The 22,553-nt window shown below is 40.5% G+C and overlaps 1 protein-coding gene across 3 annotated transcripts in view; it reads left to right on the forward strand.

Moving 5' to 3' along the window:
* The window catches only part of HSF5 (heat shock transcription factor 5), a 69,996-nt gene that overhangs the window by 26,265 nt on the left and 21,178 nt on the right, over positions 1–22,553 (forward strand). For all 3 annotated transcript variants that reach the window (XM_035299721.3, XM_035299722.3, XM_035299723.3), the window contains exons 4-5: positions 2,172–2,693; positions 5,198–5,375. In XM_035299721.3, the coding sequence (XP_035155612.1) occupies positions 2,172–2,693; positions 5,198–5,375 (700 nt within the window). The remainder of the gene's footprint in view (positions 1–2,171; positions 2,694–5,197; positions 5,376–22,553) is intronic.

Raw genomic sequence — 22,553 nt, forward strand, 5'->3', positions numbered from 1 at the left:
TTTGGTGTTGGAATTTTCCACTTGTGGTGTCATGCCAGCACTCAAAAGTTTCATGTTTTGGAGTATTTGGGATTTTAGAATTTTGGATTAAGGATACTCAACTTTTACTTCAAATATCTTCTCATTATTTCTTAAGAGACACTTGCTTGGAATTAAATGTTTTATATAGCTACTTTAAGGCTACTTTGAAATTCCATGCTTTGTATTTTTATGCTATAACTGCTAAAGATTGGAATTGTGTGTTTGCCTTGGATAATCATCTAGCCAAGATAGCTTCAGTTCTTAAGAGAATATCTTACTAGTGGTGTTAGGGTACTCAAAAGAACATTCCTTTTTTTTTTTTTTGAGAAAATCTACATAGGAAGTCAAAAATTATAATCAGGTTGTTGTTTGAAGAGTGTAGAAGGAGATCAAGGGGAGTTAGCTGGCCATTTTTCATGGCTGATATAATCAAGCGTGATATCCTAGTCCATTCAACTTCACTGGAGGGACATACCCATCCCACAATTAGATGCTCTTGTTTGTGGGTCCAGGCACTCTCTTTGCTGGATCATACTGGAGATACTATGACAGTGTTTATATCTTGGTTATGTCGTGTGCTAAATAATCTAAAACATTTTTGTAAAGTCCTTTTCTTGTTACAGAGACAATGTATGACTTTGTGCAGTGGTTCATGCCTATAATCCCGGCTCTTGGGAAGGCCATGGTGGAAGGATTGTTTGAGGCCAGGAAATTGAGATGAGCCTGGGCAACATAGTGAGACCCTGTCCTTACAAAAAAAAAAAAAAAAAAAAAGAAGGAAGGAAAGGGAAAGGGAGGAAGGGAGGGTGGGTGGGTTAGATGAGCATAGTGGCATGTACACCTGTTATCCTAGCTTGGGAGGCTGAGGTGAAAATTTTGCTTGATCCTCCCACCTTGAGGAGTTTGGAGTTTGAGGCTATAGTGAGTTATGATTGTGCCACTGCACTCCAGCCTAGAATGAGACCCTGTCTCCAAAAAAAATTTTTTTTTTTTTTAAATCTGCTGGGCGAGGTGGCTCACGCCTGTAAACCATGCACTTTGGGAGGCTGAGGCAGGTGGATCACCTGAGGTCAGGAGTTCGAGAACAACCTGGCCAACATGGTAAAACCCAGTCTCTACTAAAAATACAAAAATTAGCTGGGCATGGTGGCAGGCGCCTGTAATCCTAGCTACTCAGGAGGCTGAGGCAGGAGAATTGCTTGAACCCAAGAGGCAGAGGTTGCGGTGACCCAAGATCATGCCATTGCACTCCAGCTTGGGTGACAAAAGTGAAATTCTGTCTCAAAAGCAAAACAAAAAATTAAAAAAAAAGAAGACAGTATGTGTTCATCATAGGAAAGTAGAGATAAGCATACATAAAATTTTGAAATAGAAAAATGGGAAAGTGTTTCAGATTCCATCCTGAAAATAAATGCAATTAGTGTAGGTAGACTGTAGGTTTGAGTGAGAGCGTGCGTGCACGGTCAGTATATTGTAATGTTTAAGAGCAAGAGCTCTTCAGTAAGGCAAACATGTATTAAATGCCTACTCTCTGCAAAGCAGTATATATAATTTATCTTAAAGATTTATATCTAAAAGCAACAGCCATTTTAATCTATTGTTTTATTATTAAAAATAAATAATCCCAGGAAACAAAGGATGTTTGATATTCCATCCATTTTTCCCCATATTATTTGGAACAGAATATTAGTACCTCTCCCTGAATCTGTAGGATTGGTAGACTGTGAGCATCCTGTGTTTGAAATTTTCTTACTGCATTCCTTAAACAGTATATGATAGATACAAATTATGTTTTCGTCTGTCAGCCTTTGTGGAAGAATTTGGTATAAAGACACATTATAGACACTTTATCAGCACATGGGTATTTGGGTACTATAGCTTTTGATTTTGTATAATTTAATCCTGAGAAATACTGGCCCATTGCAGTATTAAATTTAGCAGAGTGGTTGACATATAGTATATACTAAGTAAATGCTAACAGTAGATTTGAAGCTACTATTTCTGAAAAGTATATTAGTGTTTAGGTTTTCTTAGTGAGCTTTAAGTTTAATCTCTTTATTTTTAGCACTTATTAGCCTAAATATTGTAGCTTTTCTCCTTAATCTCATATTGGTTTTCTATCCAAACAGTCCTATTTTTTCTTTTCCCAGAATCCTTCAATGCAATCCTCCTATCCAGTTGAATTTTTGCCTTCCAATTGGCCCTGCAGTACTACTGATGAAAATAAAAAGACAGAAGTAAACCTAGAGGCTGTCTTTCAGATAGTAGATGAGTTGCATTCCTCCCCTAAATTGGAGGTGGTAAAGGTGGAGCCTGTTGAGAATCAGTGCCCAACATCTCAATCTAACAGAGGCCAACATATTCTAGCTAATTCTAACAACAACAATCCATGTTCTGTAAGTCAGGCTAGCCAGCTGGAGCCACTTACTCCTGTAGGCTCAGATATTACATCTTTTGTGGTTGGAACAGAACAAGCAATTGCCTGCTCTCTACCACAGTCACCTGAGTACATCTCTACCATCCACACAGCTCAGCCTGTAGAAAATAGCTCATTACAGGAATCTGCAGCCATCCAGCAAGCTCATGTCAAACTGAAGGAGCAGCTCAATCATAGTGCATCTCCATCTTCAATAGTATTTGTGCAGGAAGGGCTACCATTCAGCACATACCAGGTAAGGGGGCAAAGAAAAAAATCCTAATAAAGCTCAAAATACCTCGTACTTCTGCTAAAGACTATTCTGCTGGAGAGTTTGTTCAGATTTTATTTGGGTTTAACAGCAGTTCATTGTGGTTTCCAGGAGGATCATGTCCCAGTGGTTCTGTACAAAAGATTCAGAAGGAAGTTACCTTAACCGTTAAGCATCCACTCACTATATTATGTATGGTCTAAAGTCAACCTCTAAAGGGAGGCTGTCTAATCGAGCATTGTGGTATAATGCTTATTGTCATGTTATAAATATCCCTTGAGTTTTTGCTTCCTATCTTAATTTGGATAGATTAGATATGTCTGGCCGATAATTCTGTTACCCAGGAGGGATAGTTTATTTGACAGATATGAGGACTTTCCTAGCCATTTGTAGCATGGAAGTAAGGAGATGGATGGAGGTCTTTTCTAACTTTACTACCGCATCATTGAACTGTAACCTGTGAGCATACTGTGTTTGAATTTCCTTACTAATGTCTGCACTTCTAAAGCAGAAGGTAAAGGCTAATTCCTTTATTGCCGCTAGTTTATTACAAAAAATGAATAAACTTTAATTCTGAATAATTAGTAATATAATTCATCAAAACTACATCCACAGAAACAGAAAGTCAAATGCCACATGTTCTCATTTTATAAGAAGCAGCTAAATAATTTAGAGTGTGGAATAATAGATATTGAAGACACGGAAGGATTGGAGAGTCGGGGAACAGAGATGAGAAATTACTTAGTGGGTACACTGTACACTATTCACTCAAAGTCCAGACTTCACTGCTATGCACCATATCCATGTGACAAAACTGTACCTGTACCTCTTAAAATTATACCAAAAAATTCAAATTAAAAAAAATTTTTTTGAGATGGAGTCTCTGTCACCCAGGCTGGAATGTAGTGGCATGGGCATGATCTTGGCTCACTGCAGCCTCCACCTCCTCAGTTCAAGGATTTCTCCTGCCTCAGCCTCCCAAGTAGCTGGGATTACAGGTGCGTGCCACCATACTCAGCTAATTTTTGTATTTTTAGTAGAGATGGGGTTTCACCATGTTGGCCAGGCTGGTCTCAAATTTCTGACCTCGGGTGATCCACCCACCTCGGACTCCCAAAGTGCTGGGATTGCAGGCGTGAGCCACTGCACCTGGCCCCATTATGTTTTAAATATATCTGTAGAACACAGAATGTGTCTTTTGTTTTTCATAGTCACATCTGAAATATTTCAGATCTTAAAATTGCACTTGCACACAGTAACTTTTTCATGAACAAATATATCTTGAAAGCTGTGTCTTAAACTTTTAACTTCATTTCATTATATAATTTTACTTTAAAATGAATTCATAAAGAAATAGAGTATTTTGGAAGTTGGTCACCTTGAGAAAGCAGTTTACATTCCAAAGAAAATTTAGGAATGCTAAGAAAGAAACTTAGGCTAGGCATAGTGGCTTATGCCTGTTATCCTAGCACCTTTGGAAGCTGAGGAGGGAGGATTGTTTGAACCCAGGAAGTTCAGACTGGCCTGGGCAACATAGTGAGACTCTGTCCCAACAAAAACATTTAAAAAATTAGCTTGGTATGGTGGCACACACCTGTGGTCCTAGGCACTTGGGAGGCTGAAGTGGGGGGATAGCGTGAGCCTGGGAGGTCAAGGCTGCAGTGAGCTGTGATCACACCACTACACTCCAGCCTAGGCAACAGAGTGAGACCCTGTCTTAAAGAAAGAAATTTGTATCCTATAAAGAGGGCAGATATAGATTTTATAGGGGCTGAAGCTTATACAATTTTGGGGGCCTCTTTAAGACAAAGAATACAAAATTAGTATAAAGTATCCACATCCCACTAACACCATCTAACAGGATCATGCCTATGGCCATTCCAGCAGGAGAGGAAGTCTGATGGAACATATGCTACAGTGCAAAAAGGTGGTTTTAACCAATCGTGGTTAAACTATCTTACTTTTGGTCAGGTGTGGTAGCTCATGTCTGTAATCCCAGTGCTTTGGGAGGCCCAGGTGGGAGGATCCCCTGAGATCAGGAGTTACCAGCCTGGGCAACATAGCAAGACCCTGTCTCTACAAAAAGCTTCTTAAAAATTAGGTAGAACCTGGAGTCCTAGCTACTCAGGAGGATCACTTGAGCCCAGGAGTTGGAGATTACAGTGAGCTATGAGTATACCATTATACTTCCACCTGGACAGCAATATGAGACCCTGCCTTAAAACAAAAAATTTGTACTTTTGTAAGTTAAAAAAAAATCAAGCTTCATGGTAGATATTCCTCTGATCATAAGTAAATGTTTTAGCTCCATATACTTTTTAGTAGTTTGTGTATGGAGAAAGGTACAGTGTCATTCGTAAGAACGAAAAGCCTTATAAGCTTGTTTGTTGGATCATGTTCCTATAATAGAACTCCTCTGATAAAATATCTTAACTTTTAGTAGATATTTTGGGGAAATCTCAAATAATGAGTGGATATTAATATTTTAGGTGGATGCCAATATAAAATGCCAGACCAGTCCACCTGAGAATATCTTGCCTTCGGAACAGATGGGATTCCTCATTTCAGAAATGGGGCCTGCTAGCAAGCCTAATAAAGACACAGGTGTAGCCACTCCAGCCAGATACAGAGAGCGTAGGAGCAACTCAGAACAAGGAAAGTCCCCTGGTAAGGATTACTGTGCTCTAAAATGCCAGAAGTAGAATCATACTGTAGAATTAATATATGAATGACAGCTTTTCTGGGTCTTCATTTATTATTCATAATTGTATACCTGTCACTGCTATTTTTACATAGCTGTGATTTTAACTCTATATTTGTTAATTATCTTTCTAAAGTATTATTTTCCTAATATTGTATGTAATAATTTGGGCCTTGAAAAAATATAGAACATATTAAGAATAAACAAAGGAATTTAGATTATTTAACTTGGAGAAGGCAAGGATGAAGGATGATTTAATAACTATCCTCAGATGCCAGACTTTGAATTTGTAGTTGTACTTGTTCTGTTATTAACAGATTACAGGACAAGAGGGTATGTATGTATATTGTGACAGGAGAAAATTAGATGGAAATTTAGGATGTTATCCTGAGCATATTATAAAGATACTGTAAAGTATGACCCTATATCAATGAGTTGTTTTTCTTGAGGTTTGTAAGAACCCAGAATAAGTGATTGTTTTAGGCACATATAGTTGGTTCTAAGATGACAGAAGTCATATTTTTTGAAGAAAATAGTAACATCCAATAAAACATGTGTCTTATATGATCAAAAAATCAAGTTACCAAAGTCTACAGTAGACAATTTTAATATTCTAGAATTATGTGCATGTCAGGCGCATGGAGTACAGGCAGAATTAATCAGGACAAGCAATCATTTTAACCTATAATAATTTGAAAAATGTTGAGAGCTTTTGTGAGAATTTTTCCAAAAAGTAAATTAATAGTGATATGATCGTGGTGTAGCTCAGACTTATAGGATTCTTTCTGCAAAATGTCTTTTAGGCTAAAAACTATCATTTATTCACTAAACTTAACTCGCACACTTTTAGTTGACTATGTTTTCCAATCCATAATTAAAGATTTCTCACCGCTGAAGATGTTTAACACAATGACATAAGCCTTGAAGGCAATTTAGATGAGAGAAGGGCAGGAACTAATATTTACCGTACCCATTTTTATGCCATATGACAAACTTGATGGAAGTGGTATTGTCATTTTAAAGATCAGGAAATTTAGACTTAGAGTGAGTAACTTGTTCAAGGTCACATGTAAATTAATTTTCTTTTTCCTTACTACTTCTTCTTTTTTTTTTTTTTTTTTTTTTTTAGCAGAGTCTAGCTCTGTTGCCAAGGCTGGAATGCAGTGACACAATCTTGGCTCACTGCAGCCTCCAACTTGTGGGTTCCAGCGATTCTCGTGCCTCAGCCTCCTGAGTAGCTAGGATTATAGGTGCATACTACCACACCCAGCTAATTTTTGTATTTTTAGTAGAGCTGGGGTTTCACCATGTTGGCCAGACTGGTCTCGAACTCCTGGCCTCAAGTGATCCGCCCACCTCAGCCTTCTAAAGTGCTGGGATTACAGGCATGAGCCACCGCGCCTGGCCCCTTTTTTTTCTTTTTCTTTTTCTTTGTTTTGTTTTTGAGACAGAGTCTTGCTCTGTTGCCCAGGCTGGAGTGCAAGGGTGCGACCTCGGCTCACTGCAACCTCCATCTTCCCAGGTTCAAGTGATTCTCTTGCCTCAGCCTCTCTAGTGGCTGGGATTACAGGCACACACCATCATGCCCGGCTAATTTTTGTATTTTTAGTAGAGACAGGGTTTCTGTCATGTTGGACAGTCTGGTCTCAAACTCTTGACCTCAGGTGATCTGCCTGCCTCAGCTTCCCAAAGTGCTGGGATTACAGGCTTGAGCCACTGCGCCCAGCTGCCTTTTAAAATTTTTTAATAAAGACAGGGTCTCACTATGTTGCCCAGGCTGGTCTTGTGCTCCTGGGCTCAAGCAGTCCTCCTGCCTTGACCTCCCAAAGTGCTGGGATTACAGGCGTGAGCCACCCTGCCTGACCAGTCACATGTAAATTAATACTGCTAATATCCTACCCTAAATTGTCTGCCTGCAGAACACATATTCTTTCCTTTTAATTTTTTATTGTGTTGAAGAATATGTAACATAAATTTATTTTTACCCATTTTTATTTTTAATTTATAATTTAAATATAATTGTACATATTTGTGAAGTACAGTGTTTTTTTTTTTTTGGAGACAGAGTCTCACTCTGTCACCAGGCACCAGGCTGGAGTGCAGTGGCACAATCTCAGCTCACTGCCTCCCAGGTTCAAGCAATTCTTCTGCCTCAGCCTCCTGAGTAGCTGGGACTACAGGCGCATGCCACCACGCCCAGCTAATTTTTGTATTTTTAGTAGAGACGGGGTTTCACCATGTTGGCCAGGATGGTCTCAATCTCTTGACCTCGTGATCCGCCCACCTTGGCCTCCCAGAGTCCTGGGATTACAGGCTTGAGCCACTGTGCCCCGACACAGTGTGATGTTTTGATACATGTATACATAGTGTAATGATCAAATTGAGATAATTACCATATCCATCACTTTAAACATTGATCACTTCTTTGTGGTGATAACATTCTAAACCTTTTCTTCTAGCTATCTTGAAATGTACACTATTGTTATTTGCTATAATTATCCTACTGCGTAATAGGATACCAAACCTTATTCTTCCTATCTAACTACAACTTTTGACCAACTTCTCCCAATGACCTTACTTTCCTACCTTCCCCAGCCTCTGGTATTTACTATTCTACTCTCTTTGATGAAACTAACTTTTTTAGCTTCCATATATGAGTAAGATCATGTAGTATTTATCTTTCTGTGCTTGGCTTATTTCCACTTAACATAATGTTCCCCAGGTTTGTCTTTGTGGCCAAAAATGACAAGATTTCATTCTGTTTTATGGCTGAATAGTATTTCATTGTATAGGTATACATGTATGTGTATATATATCTCACATTTTCTTTATTCATCTGTAGATGCATATTTAGGTCGATCCATATCTTGACTATTGTGAATAGTGCTGTGGTAAACACGGGTATGCAGATGTCTCTTCAACATACCGATTTCATTTTCTTTTGGAGATATATCTAGTAATGGGACTGCTAAATTATATAGTGGTTCTATTTTTAATTTTTTTAAGGAACCTCCATACTGTTCTGTATAATGTTATACTAACTGAAACTCCTAAAAATTGTATACGAGTTCCCTTTTCTCTGCATCTTTGACAGCATTTGTTATTTTTTGTCTTTTTTTACAATAGCCATTTTGACTGGGGTGAGGTGATATTCTGGTTTTGATTTGCATTTCTCTGATGATTAATGATGTTGAGCATTTTTCCATATATCTGTTGGTCATTTCTATATCTTCTTTTTTAATTGCACTTTAGGTTTTGGGGTACATGTGCAGAACATGCAAGAGAGTTGCATAGGTACACACGTGGCAGTGTGTTTTGCTGCCTTCCTCCCCTTCACTTACATTTGGCATTTCTCCCCATGCTATCCCTCCCCAGCTCCCCCCTCCCACTGTCCCTACCCTATTCCCCCCAATAGACCCCAGTGTGTAGTGCTCCCTTCCCTGTGTCCATGTGTTCTCATTGTTCATCACCCGCCTATGAGTGAGAATATGTGGTATTTCATTTTCTGTTCTTGTGTCAGTTTGCTGAGAATGATGTTCTCCAGATTGATCCGTGTCCCTATAAAGGACATGAACTCATCATTTTTTATTGCTGCATAATATTCCATGGTGTATATGTGCCACATTTTCCCAGTCCAGTCTACCATTGATGGGCATTTGGGTTGGTTCCAGGTCTTTGCTATTGCAAACAGTGCTGCAATGAACATTCGTGTGCATGTGTCCTTATAGTAGAACGATTTATAGTCCTTTGGATATATACCCAGTAATGGGATTGCTGGGTCATTGCGTATGTTGAACCAGCCTTGCATCCCTGGGATGAATCCCACTTGATCATGATGGATAAGCTTTTTGATGTGCTGTTGCAATCGGCTTGCCAGTATTTTATTGAAGATTTTTGCATCTATGTTCATCATGGATATTGGCCTGAAGTTTTCTTTTCTTGTTGAGTCTCTGCGGGTTTTGGTATCAGGATGGTGTTGGTCTCATAAAATGATTTGGGAAGGATTCCCTCTTTTTGGATTATTTGGAATAGTTTCAGAAGGAATGGTACCAGCTCTTCTTTGTGTGTCTGGTAGAATTAGGCTGTGAACCCATCTGGACCTGGGCTTTTTTTTGTGCGGTAGGCTCTTAATTGCTGCCTCAACTTCAGACCTTGTTATTGGCCTATTCATAGTTTCAGCTTCCTCCTCGTTTAGGCTTGGGAGGACAAAAGTGTCCAGGAATTTATTCATTTCTTCCAGGTTTACTAGTTTATGTGCATAGAGTCTTTTGTAATATTCTCTGATGATGGTTTGAATTTCTGTGGAATCTGTGGTGATTTCCCCTTTCTTGTTTTTTATTGCATCTATTTGGTTATTCTCTCTTTTCTTTTTTATTAGTCTGGCTAGTGGTCTGTCTATTTTGTCGATCTTTTCAAAAAACCACCTCTTGGATTTATTGATTTTTTGAAGGGTTTTTCGTGTCTCTATCTCCTTCATTTCTGCTCTGATCTTAGTTATTTTTTGTCTTCTGCTAGGTTTTGAGTTTTTAAAATCTTGCTCCTCTAGCTCTTTCAATGTTGATGATAGAGTGTCAATTTTGGATCTCTCCACTCTTCTCATGTGGGCACTTATTGATATATAGTTTCCTCTAGAGACTGCTTTAAATGTGTCCCAGAGATTCTGGTATGTTGTGTCTTCGTTCTCATTGGTTTCAAAGAACTTCTTTATTTCTGCCTTCGTTTCATTGTTTATCCAGTCAACATTCAAGAGCCAGTTGTTCAGTTTCCATGAAGCTGTGCGGTTCTGGGTTAGTTTCTGAATTCTGAGTTCTAACTTGATTGCACTATGATCTGAGAGACTGTTTGTTATGATTTCAGTTGTTTTGCATTAGCTGAGGAGTGCTTTGATTCCAATTATGTGGTCAATTTTAGAGTAGGTGTGATGTGGTGCTGAGAAGAATGTATATTCTGTGGATTTGGGGTGGAGAGTTCTGTAAATGTCTATCAGGTTTGCTTGTTCCAGGTCTGAGTTCAAGCCCTGGATATTGTTGTTAATTTTCTGTCTGGTTGATCTGTCTAATATTGACAGTGGAGTGTTAAAGTCTCCCACTATTATTGTGTGGGAGTCTAAGTCTCTTTGTAAGTCATTAAGAACTTGCCTTATATATCTGGGTGCTCCTGTATTGGGTCCATATATATTTAGGATCATTAGCTCTTCTTGTTGTATTGATCCTTTTACCATTATGTAATGTCCCTCTTTGTCTCTTTTGATCTTTGTTGCTTTAAAGTCTGTTTTGTCAGAGATGAGAATTGCAACTCCTGCTTTTTTTTTTTTTTGCTCTCCATTTGCTTGGTAAATCTTCCTCCATCCCTTCATTTTGAGCCTTTGTGTATCCTTGCATGTGAGATGGGTTTCCTGGATACAGCACACTGATGGGTTTTGGCTTTTTATCCAATTTGCCAGTCTGTGTCTTTTGATTGGTGCATTTAGCCCATTTACATTTAGGGTTAATATTGTTATGTGTGAATTTGTTACTGCCATTTTGAAGCTAGATGGCTGTTTTGCCCATTAGTTGATGCAGATTCTTCATTTTGTTGATGCTTTTTAGCATTTGGTATGTTTTTGGAATGGCTGGTACTGGTTGTTCCTTTCTATGTGTAGTGCCTCTTTCAGGAGCTCTTGTAAAGCAGGCCTGGTGGTGACAAAATCTCTGAGTACTTGCTTGTTTGCAAAGGATTTTATTTTTCCTTTACTTATGAAGCTCAGTTTGGCTGGATATGAAATTCTGGGTTGAAAGTTCTTTTCTTTAAGGATGTTGAATATCGGCCCCCACTCTCTTCTGGCTTGTAGGGTTTCTGCCGAGAGATCTGCTGTGAGTCTGATGGGCTTCCCTTTGTGGGTGACCTGACCTTTCTCTCTGGCTGCCCTTAGCATTTTCTCCTTCATTTCAACCCTGGTGAATCTGACGATTATGTGCCTTGGGGTTGCTCTTCTTGTGGAATATCTTTGTGGTGTTCTCTGTATTTCCTGGACTTTAATATTGGCCTGCCTTGCTAGGTTGGGGAAATTTTTCTCGATAATATCCTGAAGAGTATTTTCCAGCTTGGCTTCATTCTCTTTGTCACATTCAGGTACACCTATCAAACGTAGATTAGGTCTCTTCACATAGTCCCACATTTCTTGGAGACTTTGTTCATTCTTTTTTGTGCTTTTTTCTCTAATCTTGCCTTCTTGTTTTATTTCATTGAGTTGATCTTCGACCTCTGATATCCTTTCTTCTGCTTGGTCAATTCGACTGTTGAGATTTGTGCATGCTTCACGAAGTTCTTGTGTTGTGTTTTTTAGCTCCATCAATTCACTCATATTCCTCTCTAAGTTGTCCATTCTTGTTAACATTTCCTCAAATCTTTTTTCAAGGTTCTTAGTTTCTTTGCATTGAGTTAGAACATGTTCTTTTAGTTCACGGAAGTTTCTCATTACCCACCTTCTGAAGTCTGATTCTGTCATTTCATCACACTCATTCTCCGTCCAGCTTTGTTCCCTTGCTGGTGAGGAGTTGTGGCCCTTGTAGGAGGCGAGGTGTTTCAGTTTCGGGTGCTTTCCTCCTTTTTGTGCTGGTTTCTTCCCATCTTTGTGGATTTATCCACCTGTCGTCTGAGTAGTTGCTGACTTTTCAATTGGGTCTCTGAGTAGATGCCCAGATTGTTGATGATGAAGTATTTCTGTTTCTTAGTTTTCCTTCTAACAGTCTAGCCCCTCTGCTGTAGGACTGCTGAAGTCCACTCCAGGCCCTGCTTGCCTGGGGTACACCTGTAGCAGCTGCGGAACAGTGAGGGATGCTACCAGTTTCTTCTTCTGCTATCTTTGTCCCAGAATGATGCCTGCCAAATGTCAGTCTGATCAGTCCTTTGTGAGGTGACTCTTTGGATATACGGGGGTCAGGGAGCTGCTTGAGGAGACTGTCTGTACTTTATACTTGAGGAGACAGTCTGTACTTTATAGGAGCTCAAGTGCTGAGCTGTGAGCTCCATTGTTCATTCAGGCCTGCTAGGCAGGTACATTTAAGTCTGCTGCAGCAGAACTCATAAAGCCCCTTTTTTTCCTCAGGTGCTCTGTCTTGGGGAGTTAGGGCTTTATTTATGAGTATTCGTTTCACTGTCCTGCCCAGCAAGGAGGCAGTCTAGTCACTACCTGCCTGCCGAGGCTCCACCCTGCTGCCATGGGCTCTGCCCTGTTGCCATGGGCGCTGCCCTGCTGCCGAGTGTAATTCCCTGTAGTCCTGTTTATATGGGTGTAGTTAGAACTGCTGTGGCGATAGTGGCCCTCCTATGTTTGGCAGACTCTCTCTGTTATGGTGGGTTGCCTCGGCAATGGCAGGCTGTGTCAGCAATGGGAGAGTACCTCCATAGGGGCGGAATGCCTCGGTAATGGCGGATGCCCCTCCCCCACCGAGCTGCACCATCCTGGGTTCAGCTGTGCTTGCCGTGAAACTCTCAACCCCGAGCGTTTCTAATTGCTGTTTTGTTTGTTTTTGTGGGGGTGGGACCCACCGAGCCTGATCACCTGGCTCCCTGCCTCAGAGCCCTTTTGTTTTTTTTAAGTTGAATGGTTGACTTTCTCCCAGGTGTTACAGTTGCCTGCTGAAAGGGCACTAGGATCTGTGTGATTTCCTGTGCAGCGACCCACTGTGCCCGCTCAAACATCGCTGCCTGGGAATCTCCTGGCCTGGCTTACTGTTTAAGTCCCGTTTAATCAGATGAATGTGCTAAACTGCCTTCCCAAGTCTCAAATTGCTGGTTTAACAGGGCAACCAGACCAGTGTATTTTGTATGGAGTGCTGCTGCGCTGCGGCTCCGGCCGAAATGGCCATGCCAGCTGAAACATCCGCGCCAGCTGAAACAACTGTGCTGGCGTCCTGTGGGGCTCTACACCTGGGAATTTCCTGGTCTGTGGGCAATAAAGATCCATCTGTAAATGCGGTGTCCACTCACCCTCTGCGCTTTCACTGAGAGCTGCAATCCTGAGTTGCTCCTATAGCTCCATCTTCGTATTTCCTCAGATGCCATTTATTTCTTTCCCTTGACTAATTGGTCTGGCTAGAACTTCCAATACTATGTTGAATAAAAGTGGTGAAAGTGGGCATTTTTGGCTTGTTCCAGATCTTAGAGGAAAAACTTTCAACTTTTTTCCATTCAGTGTGATGTTAGCTGTGGGTTTGTCATACATGGCCCTTATTGTGTTGAGTTATGTTCTTTCTATGACCTGTTTGTTGAGTGTTTATCATGAAGAGATGGTGAATTTTTTTGAATTATTATTGTTATTTTTTTTAGATGGAGTTTTGCTCTTTTGCCCAGGCTGGAGTGCAGTGGCATGATCTTGACTCACTGCAACCTCCACCTTCCAGTTTCAAGCGCTTCTCCTGCCTCAGCCTCCTGAGAGCCTCATGAATAGCTGGGATTACAGGTGCTTGCCACCACACCCACCTGATTTTTGTATTTTTAGTAGAGATGGGGTTTCACCATGTTGGCCAGGCTGGTCCTGAACTCTGACCTCATGATCTGCCTGCTTTGGCCTCCCAAAGAGCTGGGATTACAGATGTGAGCCACCACGCCTGGCCAGATTTTATTGAATGGTGTTTTAGCATTTGTTGAAATGATCATATGGTTTTCATTCTTGATTCTGTTAATGTAATGTATTACATAAATTGATTTTATATGTCGAACCATCCTTGCATCCCTGGGATAAATCCCCTTTGGATCATGGTGAATGATCTTTTTAACTTCTTATTGATTTTTTTTTTTTTTTTTTTGAGATGGAATCTTGCTCAGTTTGTCATACAGGCTGGAGTGCAGTAGCATGATCTTGGCTCATTACAACCTCTGCCTCCCAGGTTCAAGTGATCCTCCCCCCTCAGCCCCATGAGTAACTGGGACTATAGGTGTGCACCACCATGCTTGGCTAATTTTTGTATTTTTAGTAGAGATGGAGTTTCACTTTGTTGACCAGGCTGGTCTCAAACTCCTGACCTCAAGTGATCTACCCGCCTCAGCCTCCCAAAGCGTTGGGATTACAGGCATGAGCCACTGCACCCGGCCTGGTTTGCTAATATTTTGTTGAGGATTTTTGTGTGTATGTTCATCAGGGACCTGTAGTTTTCTTTTTTGTTGTGTTTTCATCTGTCTTTGGTATTAGAGTAATACTGGCCTTATAGAATGAGTTTAAAAATATTCCCTTCTCTTCAATTTTTTGGAGTAGTTTGAGTAGAATTGGTATCAGTTCTTTAAATGTGATTCTTCCACCTCAGCCTCCTGAGTAGCTGGGACTACAGGTGCATGCCACCATGCCCAGGTAATTTTTGTATTATTTGTAGAGACAGGGTTTTGCCATATTGCTCAGGCAGTCTCAATCTTTCAGGCTTAAGCAATTTGCCTGCCTCAGCTTCCCAAAGTTCTGGAATTACAGGTGTGAGCTACCACGTCCAGCCTGACTATGTGTTTTCAGATAGCTTATCGTTGAGCTCATTGGTTCTTTCTTCTGTTCAATTAGATCTGCTATTCAGATCCCAAATGCATTTTTCTGTTGGTCGATTACATTTTTTAGCTCCAGAGTTTCTGTTTGATTTTTAAAAATTATTTCAATCTCTTTAACTGCTCTGAGAAATTTCTGAATTGCTTCTCTGTGTTTTCTTTAAATTATTGAGTTTCCTCAAAACGGCTATTTTAAATTCCTGTCTGAGAGGTCATACATCTTTGTCTCTCCGGAGTTGGTCACTGGCACCTTATTTGGTTCCATTTGGTGAGGGCATAGTTCCCTGAATGTTCTTTCTTTTCTTTCTTTCTTTCTTTTTTTTTTTGAGACAGAGTCTTACTCTGTCACTCAGGCTGGAACACAGTGGCATGATCTCAATTCGCTGCAATCTCCACCTCCCAGCTTCAAGTGATTCTCATGTCTCAGCCTCTCAGGTAGTTGGGATTACAGGCATGTGCCAATACGCCTGGCTAATTTTCTGTATTTTTGGTAGAGATGGGCTTTCTCCATGTTGGCCAGACTAGTCTCAAACTCCTGGGTCAAGTGATCTCCCTGCCTCAGCCTCCCATAGTGCTGGGATTACAGGAATGAGCCACTGCGCACAGATGAATGTTCTTGATATTAGTGGACATTTGTCAATATCTGGGCATTAGAGGATTAGGTATTTATTCCAGTCTTTGCGGTCTGGCCTTGTTTGTACCTGTACTCCTTCAGAGGGCCTTCTAGGAATTCAAAGAGGACTGCCTGTTGAGTTCCCTAAACCTGTGGTCACTGTAGCCACTTAGCAGTAGAGGGCACCCTAAGCCCACGTACACAGCAGCTCTTGCAGACTCCTAGGTCTCCAGTCCTAATGAACTTCAGGAAGATCAGGGAGAGTTCCCTGGCTTCTCAAGTAAAGTCCTCCTGTACTCTTCCCTCTCTTTTTCCTAAGTAGAAGAAGTTCCTCTACATTCTATACTTCCTGGAGTTGGGGGAGGGGTGACATAGGTATTCCCATGGCTGTGGCAGCCAGTGCCACGTTGGATTATACCCTAAGCCCATAACTCACAGAGCAGTACATTGCCAGGTCTTGTTTAAGTCCCTCTGTCACTACTGTCAGACTGCCACTGATACTTTAGTCAGACAGTGATAAAGCTGGCTGCGACTTGGGTTCATCCTGCTGCGGTGGCAGATTTCCTTTCTGGCCCAGGGTGGGTATAGAAGCACTGTCCAGGAGCACTAGATTGGAATCAGGGGCTGTGGTGTTCTGCCAGGTGCTGTGTTTTACTGTGGTGGGGCTGGTACTAGGTTCCTAGGCAGTGTCCCCTGCCCTCTTTCTTCTCTCTCTCTCTCTCTTTTTTTTTTTCCCCCCCCCGAGATGGAGTCTTGCTTTGTTGCCCAGACTGGAGTGCACACTGTGACCTCTGCCTCCCAGGTTCAAGCAATTCTCCTGTTTGAGCCTCCTGAGTAGCTGGGACTACAGGCATGTGCCACCACACCTGGCTAATTTTTGTATTTTTAGCAGAGATGGGATTTCACCATGGTAAGGCTAGTCTCAAACTTCTGACCTCCTGATCTGCCTGCTTCAGACTCCCAAAGTGCTGGGATTACAGGCGTGAGCCACTGCTCCCAGCCCTTTCTCTCTTTTACACAGGAGTTTCTTACTACACTTTACTGCATAGAGTTGGACGGGGGTGACATGGCACTCAGATAGCTACTGCAACTGGTATTGTGTTGGATTGTACCCCAAGCCTATGGCCTCCCAGAGCTAAACAGTGTTGGGTCTCACCCAAGAACCACTGTTGCTCTGGCCTGCCTGCCACTGAAATTTATTCAGGACCTGAGGCCACTTTAGTCAGCCGTGGTAGATTGGGCCAAGACTCACTTTCCTCCCACTGAGGCAATGGATTATCTTCTGGCCCATGCAGATCGAAATGCCCCTTCCACAGGTAACAGCATGGAATCAAGGGCCACAGGATTCTGCCTGTTGCTATATTTTGCTGTGATGGGGCCCGTACTAAGTTCAAATGCAGTCTCCCGCATACTTCCCTTTGCTTCTCTTAAGTGTACAGATTTTTTCTCTATGCTGCATTGTGTGGGATTGGGAGTAGGGTGCTCTAGGCAATGTGAGACCGTCCTTCCTACCCTCTTCAAGTTGTCTTTTCTCGTTATGCTAAATCGAGGCACTGGGATCCATCACCTGATGTCTTCAGCTATTGTGAAGTCGTTTTCTTGAATGGATAGTTGTTCAATTTGATGTTCCTGTGGAGGGAGAATCACTAGAGGATTCAAAACTGCCATCTTGCTCTGCCTCTGCCCCATTGTAACCATTTTTAAGTGTACAGTACAGTAGTATATTCACATTGTTTGAAACAGATCTCTAGAATATTTTTATCTTGCAAATCTGAAACTCTTTATCCATTAAACACAACTTTCTTTTTCTGCCCTCCCCTGGCCCCTAATAACCACCATTCTACTTTCTCTTTCTATGCATGTAACTGTTTTAGGTACCTCATGTAAGTGAAATTGTGCAGTATTTGTATTTTTGTTACTGGGTTATGTTCTCAAGTTTCACTCATGTTGTAGCATGTGACAGGATCTCCTTTCTTTCTAAGGCTGAAGAATATTCCCTTGTATGTACACATGACATTTTGTTTATTCATTTCTTAATAGACATTTAGGTTGCTTTCACCCCTTGACTATCATGAATAGTGCCGCTGTGAACTTGGGGGTGCAAATATCTGTTTTGTTTTTTTTTTGAAATGGAGTTTCGCTCTTATTACCCAGGCTGGACTGCAATGGCGCGATCTCGGCTCATGGCAACCTCCGCCTCCTGGGTTCAGGCAATTCTCCTGCCTCAGCCTCTTGAGTAGCTGGGATTACAGGCACCCGCCACCATGCCCAGCTAATTTTCTTGTATTTTTAGTAGAGACGGGGTTTCACCATGTTGACCAGGATGGTCTCGATCTCTTGACCTCGTGATCCACCCTCCTTGGCCTCCCAAAGTGCTGGGATTACAGGCATGAGCCACCGCTCCTGGCCTGTTTTTCTTTTTAAGAGGTGGGGCCTCACTATGTTGCTCAGGGTAGACTCAAACTCCTGGACTCAAATGATCTTCCTGCCTCAGCCTCCCAAGTACTGAGACTACAGGCATGTGCCACTGTGCCTGGCTCTAACTATCTCTAGTTGGAGATCCTGATTTCATTTGCATATATCCAGTAATGGATTGCTGGATCATATGGTTAATCCAAATTTTAATTTTTTGAGGAACCGCCATACTGTTTTTCATAGCTGCCATACCACTTTATAATCCCACCAACATTGCAAAAGTGTTCTAATTTCTCCACATCCTCACTGACACTTATTATTCCTGGATTTTTTTTTAAATGGAGTTTCGCTCTCATTACCCATGCTGGAGTGCAATGGCGCGATCTCGGCTCACCGCAACCTCTGCCTCCTGGGTTCAGGCAATTCTCCTGCCTCAGCCTCCTGAATAGCTGGGATTACAGGCACGTGCTACCATGCCCAGCTAATCTTTTGTATTTTTAGTAGAGGTGGGGTTTCACTATGTTGACCAGGATGGTCTCGATCTCTTGACCTCATGATCCACCCACCTTGTCCTCCAAAAGTGCTGGGATTACAGGTGTGAGCCACCGCACCCGGCCTATTCCTGGATTTTTTAAAGGATGGCTTCTATAAGTAACCATCTCAATGAGCATGAGCTGATGCTCTTTACATTTCTCTAATGTTAGTGATGTTTAGTATCATTTGTGTACTTATTGGCCATTTGTATATCATCTTTGGAAAAATGTATATTCAAGTCTTTTGCCCATTTTTTCAATCGGTTTGATTTTTGGTGTTGTCGAGTTGCAGGAGTTTTAAAAAATATATTCTGAATATTAACCCCTTAGCAGATATGATTTACAAATATTTTCTTCCATTCTGTGGGTTGCCTTTCATGCTGTTTTATCCTTTGATGATCAGACACTTTTAAGTTTGATATAGTCCCATCTATTTTGCTTTTTTTTCCCTTGTGGTTTTGTTGTCATATTAAGGAAAGCATTGCCAAGTCCAGTGTCATGAAGTTATCTCTCTGTGTTTTCTTTACATTTTGGTCTTTAATTCATTGTGAGTTAGTTGTCATATATGGTGTAAGAGTTTAACTTCATTCCTTGCATGTGGATATTCAGTTTTCCTATATCATTTGCTAAAGAGATTGTCTTTTCCCCAATGAGTGGGCTTGGCATCCTTGTTGAACATCACTTAATAATATATGTGAGATTTATTCTATTGAATATTTATTGATATATTTGTCTGCATGTATCCCAGTAGCACACTGTTTTGATTACTGTAGCTTTGTAATATGTTTTGAAATCAAGAAGTGTGAGTCCCCTAACTTAGTTCTTTTTCAAAGTTGTTTTGGCTATTTCAGATCCCTTGAGAATCCATATGAATTTTAGGATGAATTTTGATATTTCTGTGAAAAAAAAATTCACTAAGATTTTGGTAGGCATTGTGTTGAACTGTAGATTGCTTTGGGTAGTATAGACATCTTAACAATATTTCCAGTCTGTGAACATGGGCTGTGTTCTACTTATTAGTGCCATCTTTAATTTCTTTCAGCAGTGTTTTGTAATTTTCAGTGTAACGGTCTTTTGCCTCATTCATTAGATTTATTCCTATTTTATTCTTTGATGCTATTGTAAATGAAATCTTTACTTTTTATTTTTTTATTTTTTACTTTTTGAGATGGAGTCTTGTACTTTTGCCTAGGCTGGAGTGCAGTGGCATGATCTCGGCTCCCTGCAACCTATACCTCCCAGGTTCAAGCAATTCTCCTGCCTCAGCCTCCCGAGTAGCTGGGACTACAGGCACCTGCCACCACGCCTGGCTAATTTTTTGTATTTTTGGTAGAGACGGGGTTTCACTATGTTGGTCAGGCTGGTCTCAAACACCTGACCTCGTGATCCACCTGCGTTGGCCTCCCAAAGTGCTAGATTATGGTGTGAGCTACTGTGCCCAGCCTACTTTTAATTTTTAATCTCATAAACAGTACACAAATACATTCTTCTTGTAAGAACTGCTAATGCCAGAATTCCCTTTGACTACTACCTCCTCATACTGTTCCCTTTATGTCTTCCCAAGAGGTAATCCCATGCCTTTTCTACATCATCTTAGTAATGGCAGAAACTTGAATAAGCAGATAACCTTTTTGTATAATACTTTGGAGGGAAAAGTTTCTGTTATATAAATTTGTGTATATTTGTTTAAAATTATTCTCATTACTTTATGGTTATACCTGGACATACTAGACTATTGAACTAATATAACAAGAGAAAATAAAAGGAAATTTAAAGGATAGATAACTCTGATTATGATTTAAATGTAGTATATTCAAGGGTACAGAGACAAGATGACTTCTTAAGTGTATGCAAAGGAAGAGATGCTTGAGATTGAGGGATGGGATTGGCTGGTAGTAGATGGGTTGAGGCAGAGGGCTTGAGAGCTGGCAAGTTGATTAACAGGTCATATGAGGAGCAGTTACATCCACATATCCTTGCCTCCCTCTGAAGAGTGTTGGTAGCTAGACATTGGAGGTTTCTCCTTTAAAAAAAATTGAAAGGCAGATGTGGGACTTAGAAATCTCTGTTTCAGCAGTGGGCAAACTGGGGAAATAAGAATGAAAGGACTGGCCAGGCACAGTGGCTTAGCACTATGGGAGGCTGGGGGGGGCAGATCATGAGCTCAGGAGATGAAGACCGTTCTGGTTAACACAGTGAAACCCCATGTCTACTACAATACAAAAAATTAACTGGGCATGGTGGTGTGCGCCTGTAATCCCAGCTACTTGGGAGGCTGAGGCAGGAGAATTGCTTGAACCTGGGAGGTGGAGGTTGCAGTGAGCCGAGATCACACCACTGCACTCCAGCCTGGGCGATGAGCAAGACTCCATCTCAAAATAACAATAACAACAAAACAAAAGAATGAAAGGACTAACTAAAAATCTAGCCCATCTCTTCTACCTATGTGACAAATTCTACATGGTTTGTCTCAGAAAAGCAAGGCTTATTTTTCAAATATTAAACAATGTTCTTCACCATATTTATAATATAAACAAGAAAAACTATGACCATCTAATAGATACAGGAAAAGCATTGGACAGAATTTTGCACTATTTTATAGTAAAAACTCTCAACAAACTAGGAATCGTAGAAAATTCGTCAAACCAATAAAAGAGTATCTATAAACTAAACCGTTTACCCCAGAGACTGGGAACAAGGCAAGAATGGCCACTTTCCCCATTTGTCTTCAACATTGTACTAGAGGGCCTCACCCCTGAAATAAGGTGAAAAGTTATATATATCATATATGTTTACAATCCTTTGACTTTGGTTACATAGCCACAGCCTATTAATTGTAGGGTAGTCTTAGAAAATAAATCTTTGGTGAGGTAATCATGTACCCAGCTAAGAATTCTACCACCATGGAAGAAGAGGTAAATAACATCTAAGGGACAGCCTCTAAGAATAGGAAACATACAACAGTCACTGTTTTTGCAGCATTATCAAATCCTGTTGGACCAAAACTGCAAAGATTTTCTCTCTTGACAGTAGGATAAATTCCTTGGTTTAGCCCATCAGTGAAGCCCTGCTTTTGCTTTCTGGTAGTATTTTTCTATTTGTTGTCTCCATCACCTCTGGCTTTCTGTTCCAAGAGGCCTTTTCCTGTTTTACTATCCTTCATGGCCTCATCTGAAGTGGTCCTCAAGGAGTATGCATTTTTTTTTGGAATGATCAAATTTTTGTTGCATACTTCTTTTCAGAGCCAACTTATGCATTTGTTAATTTTTTTGGTGGTCTGTTTTCTATTTCATGGATTTCTACTCTTATCTATATGTCTTTTTTTGTATCACTTTGGGTTTACTTTCCTCTTCCTTTTCTGTTTTTTAAGGTGGAACTGCAGGTTGCTGATTTTAGATCTTACTTCTTTTCTAAGATTAGCATTTAAAACTGTACATTTCGCTTTAAATATCACTTTAGCTACATCCAACAAACTTTGATGTTGTATTTCCATTATCACTAAGTTAAAAATATTTTCAAATTTTCCTTGTGATTTTGTCTTTGATTCATGTATTTTTAGTTTTATTCCCAGATATTTAAATACATTTAGATTTACTTCCAGATATTTGAGGTTTTCCTAGTTACTTCATTGTTATTGACTTCTAATTTAATTATGTTGTGGTCAGATAATACATTTTGTATAATTTTGATCCTTTATATTTATTGAGACTTATTTCATGCCTCAGTGTGTGGTCTATCTTGGTACCATTTGTACCTGAAAATAACGTGTATTCTGTAGTTGTTAAATGTAGTATTATATAATTGTCAATTAGATTAAGGGTTGATTACGTTGTTCACATCTTCCCTACTCCCTGAATCCCCTATGTCTTTTTTTTTTTTTTTTTTAAACCTCTCATTATTTTTTCCCCTCCATGTTTCTTTTGAGTTATTTATTCTACCTTCTTGTTCACTCATTCTCTTAGACTGGGTCTAATGTGCTGTTTAACTCATCTAGTGAGTTATTAATTTGATTGTTTTTTAATTCTAGGATTTCTGCTTGTTTTTTCTTCCAGAACTTCTTGTCATATTTTTGAGTT

Source organism: Callithrix jacchus, chromosome 5 (genome assembly GCF_049354715.1).
Source record: "Callithrix jacchus isolate 240 chromosome 5, calJac240_pri, whole genome shotgun sequence".
Lineage (NCBI taxonomy): Eukaryota > Metazoa > Chordata > Mammalia > Primates > Cebidae > Callithrix > Callithrix jacchus.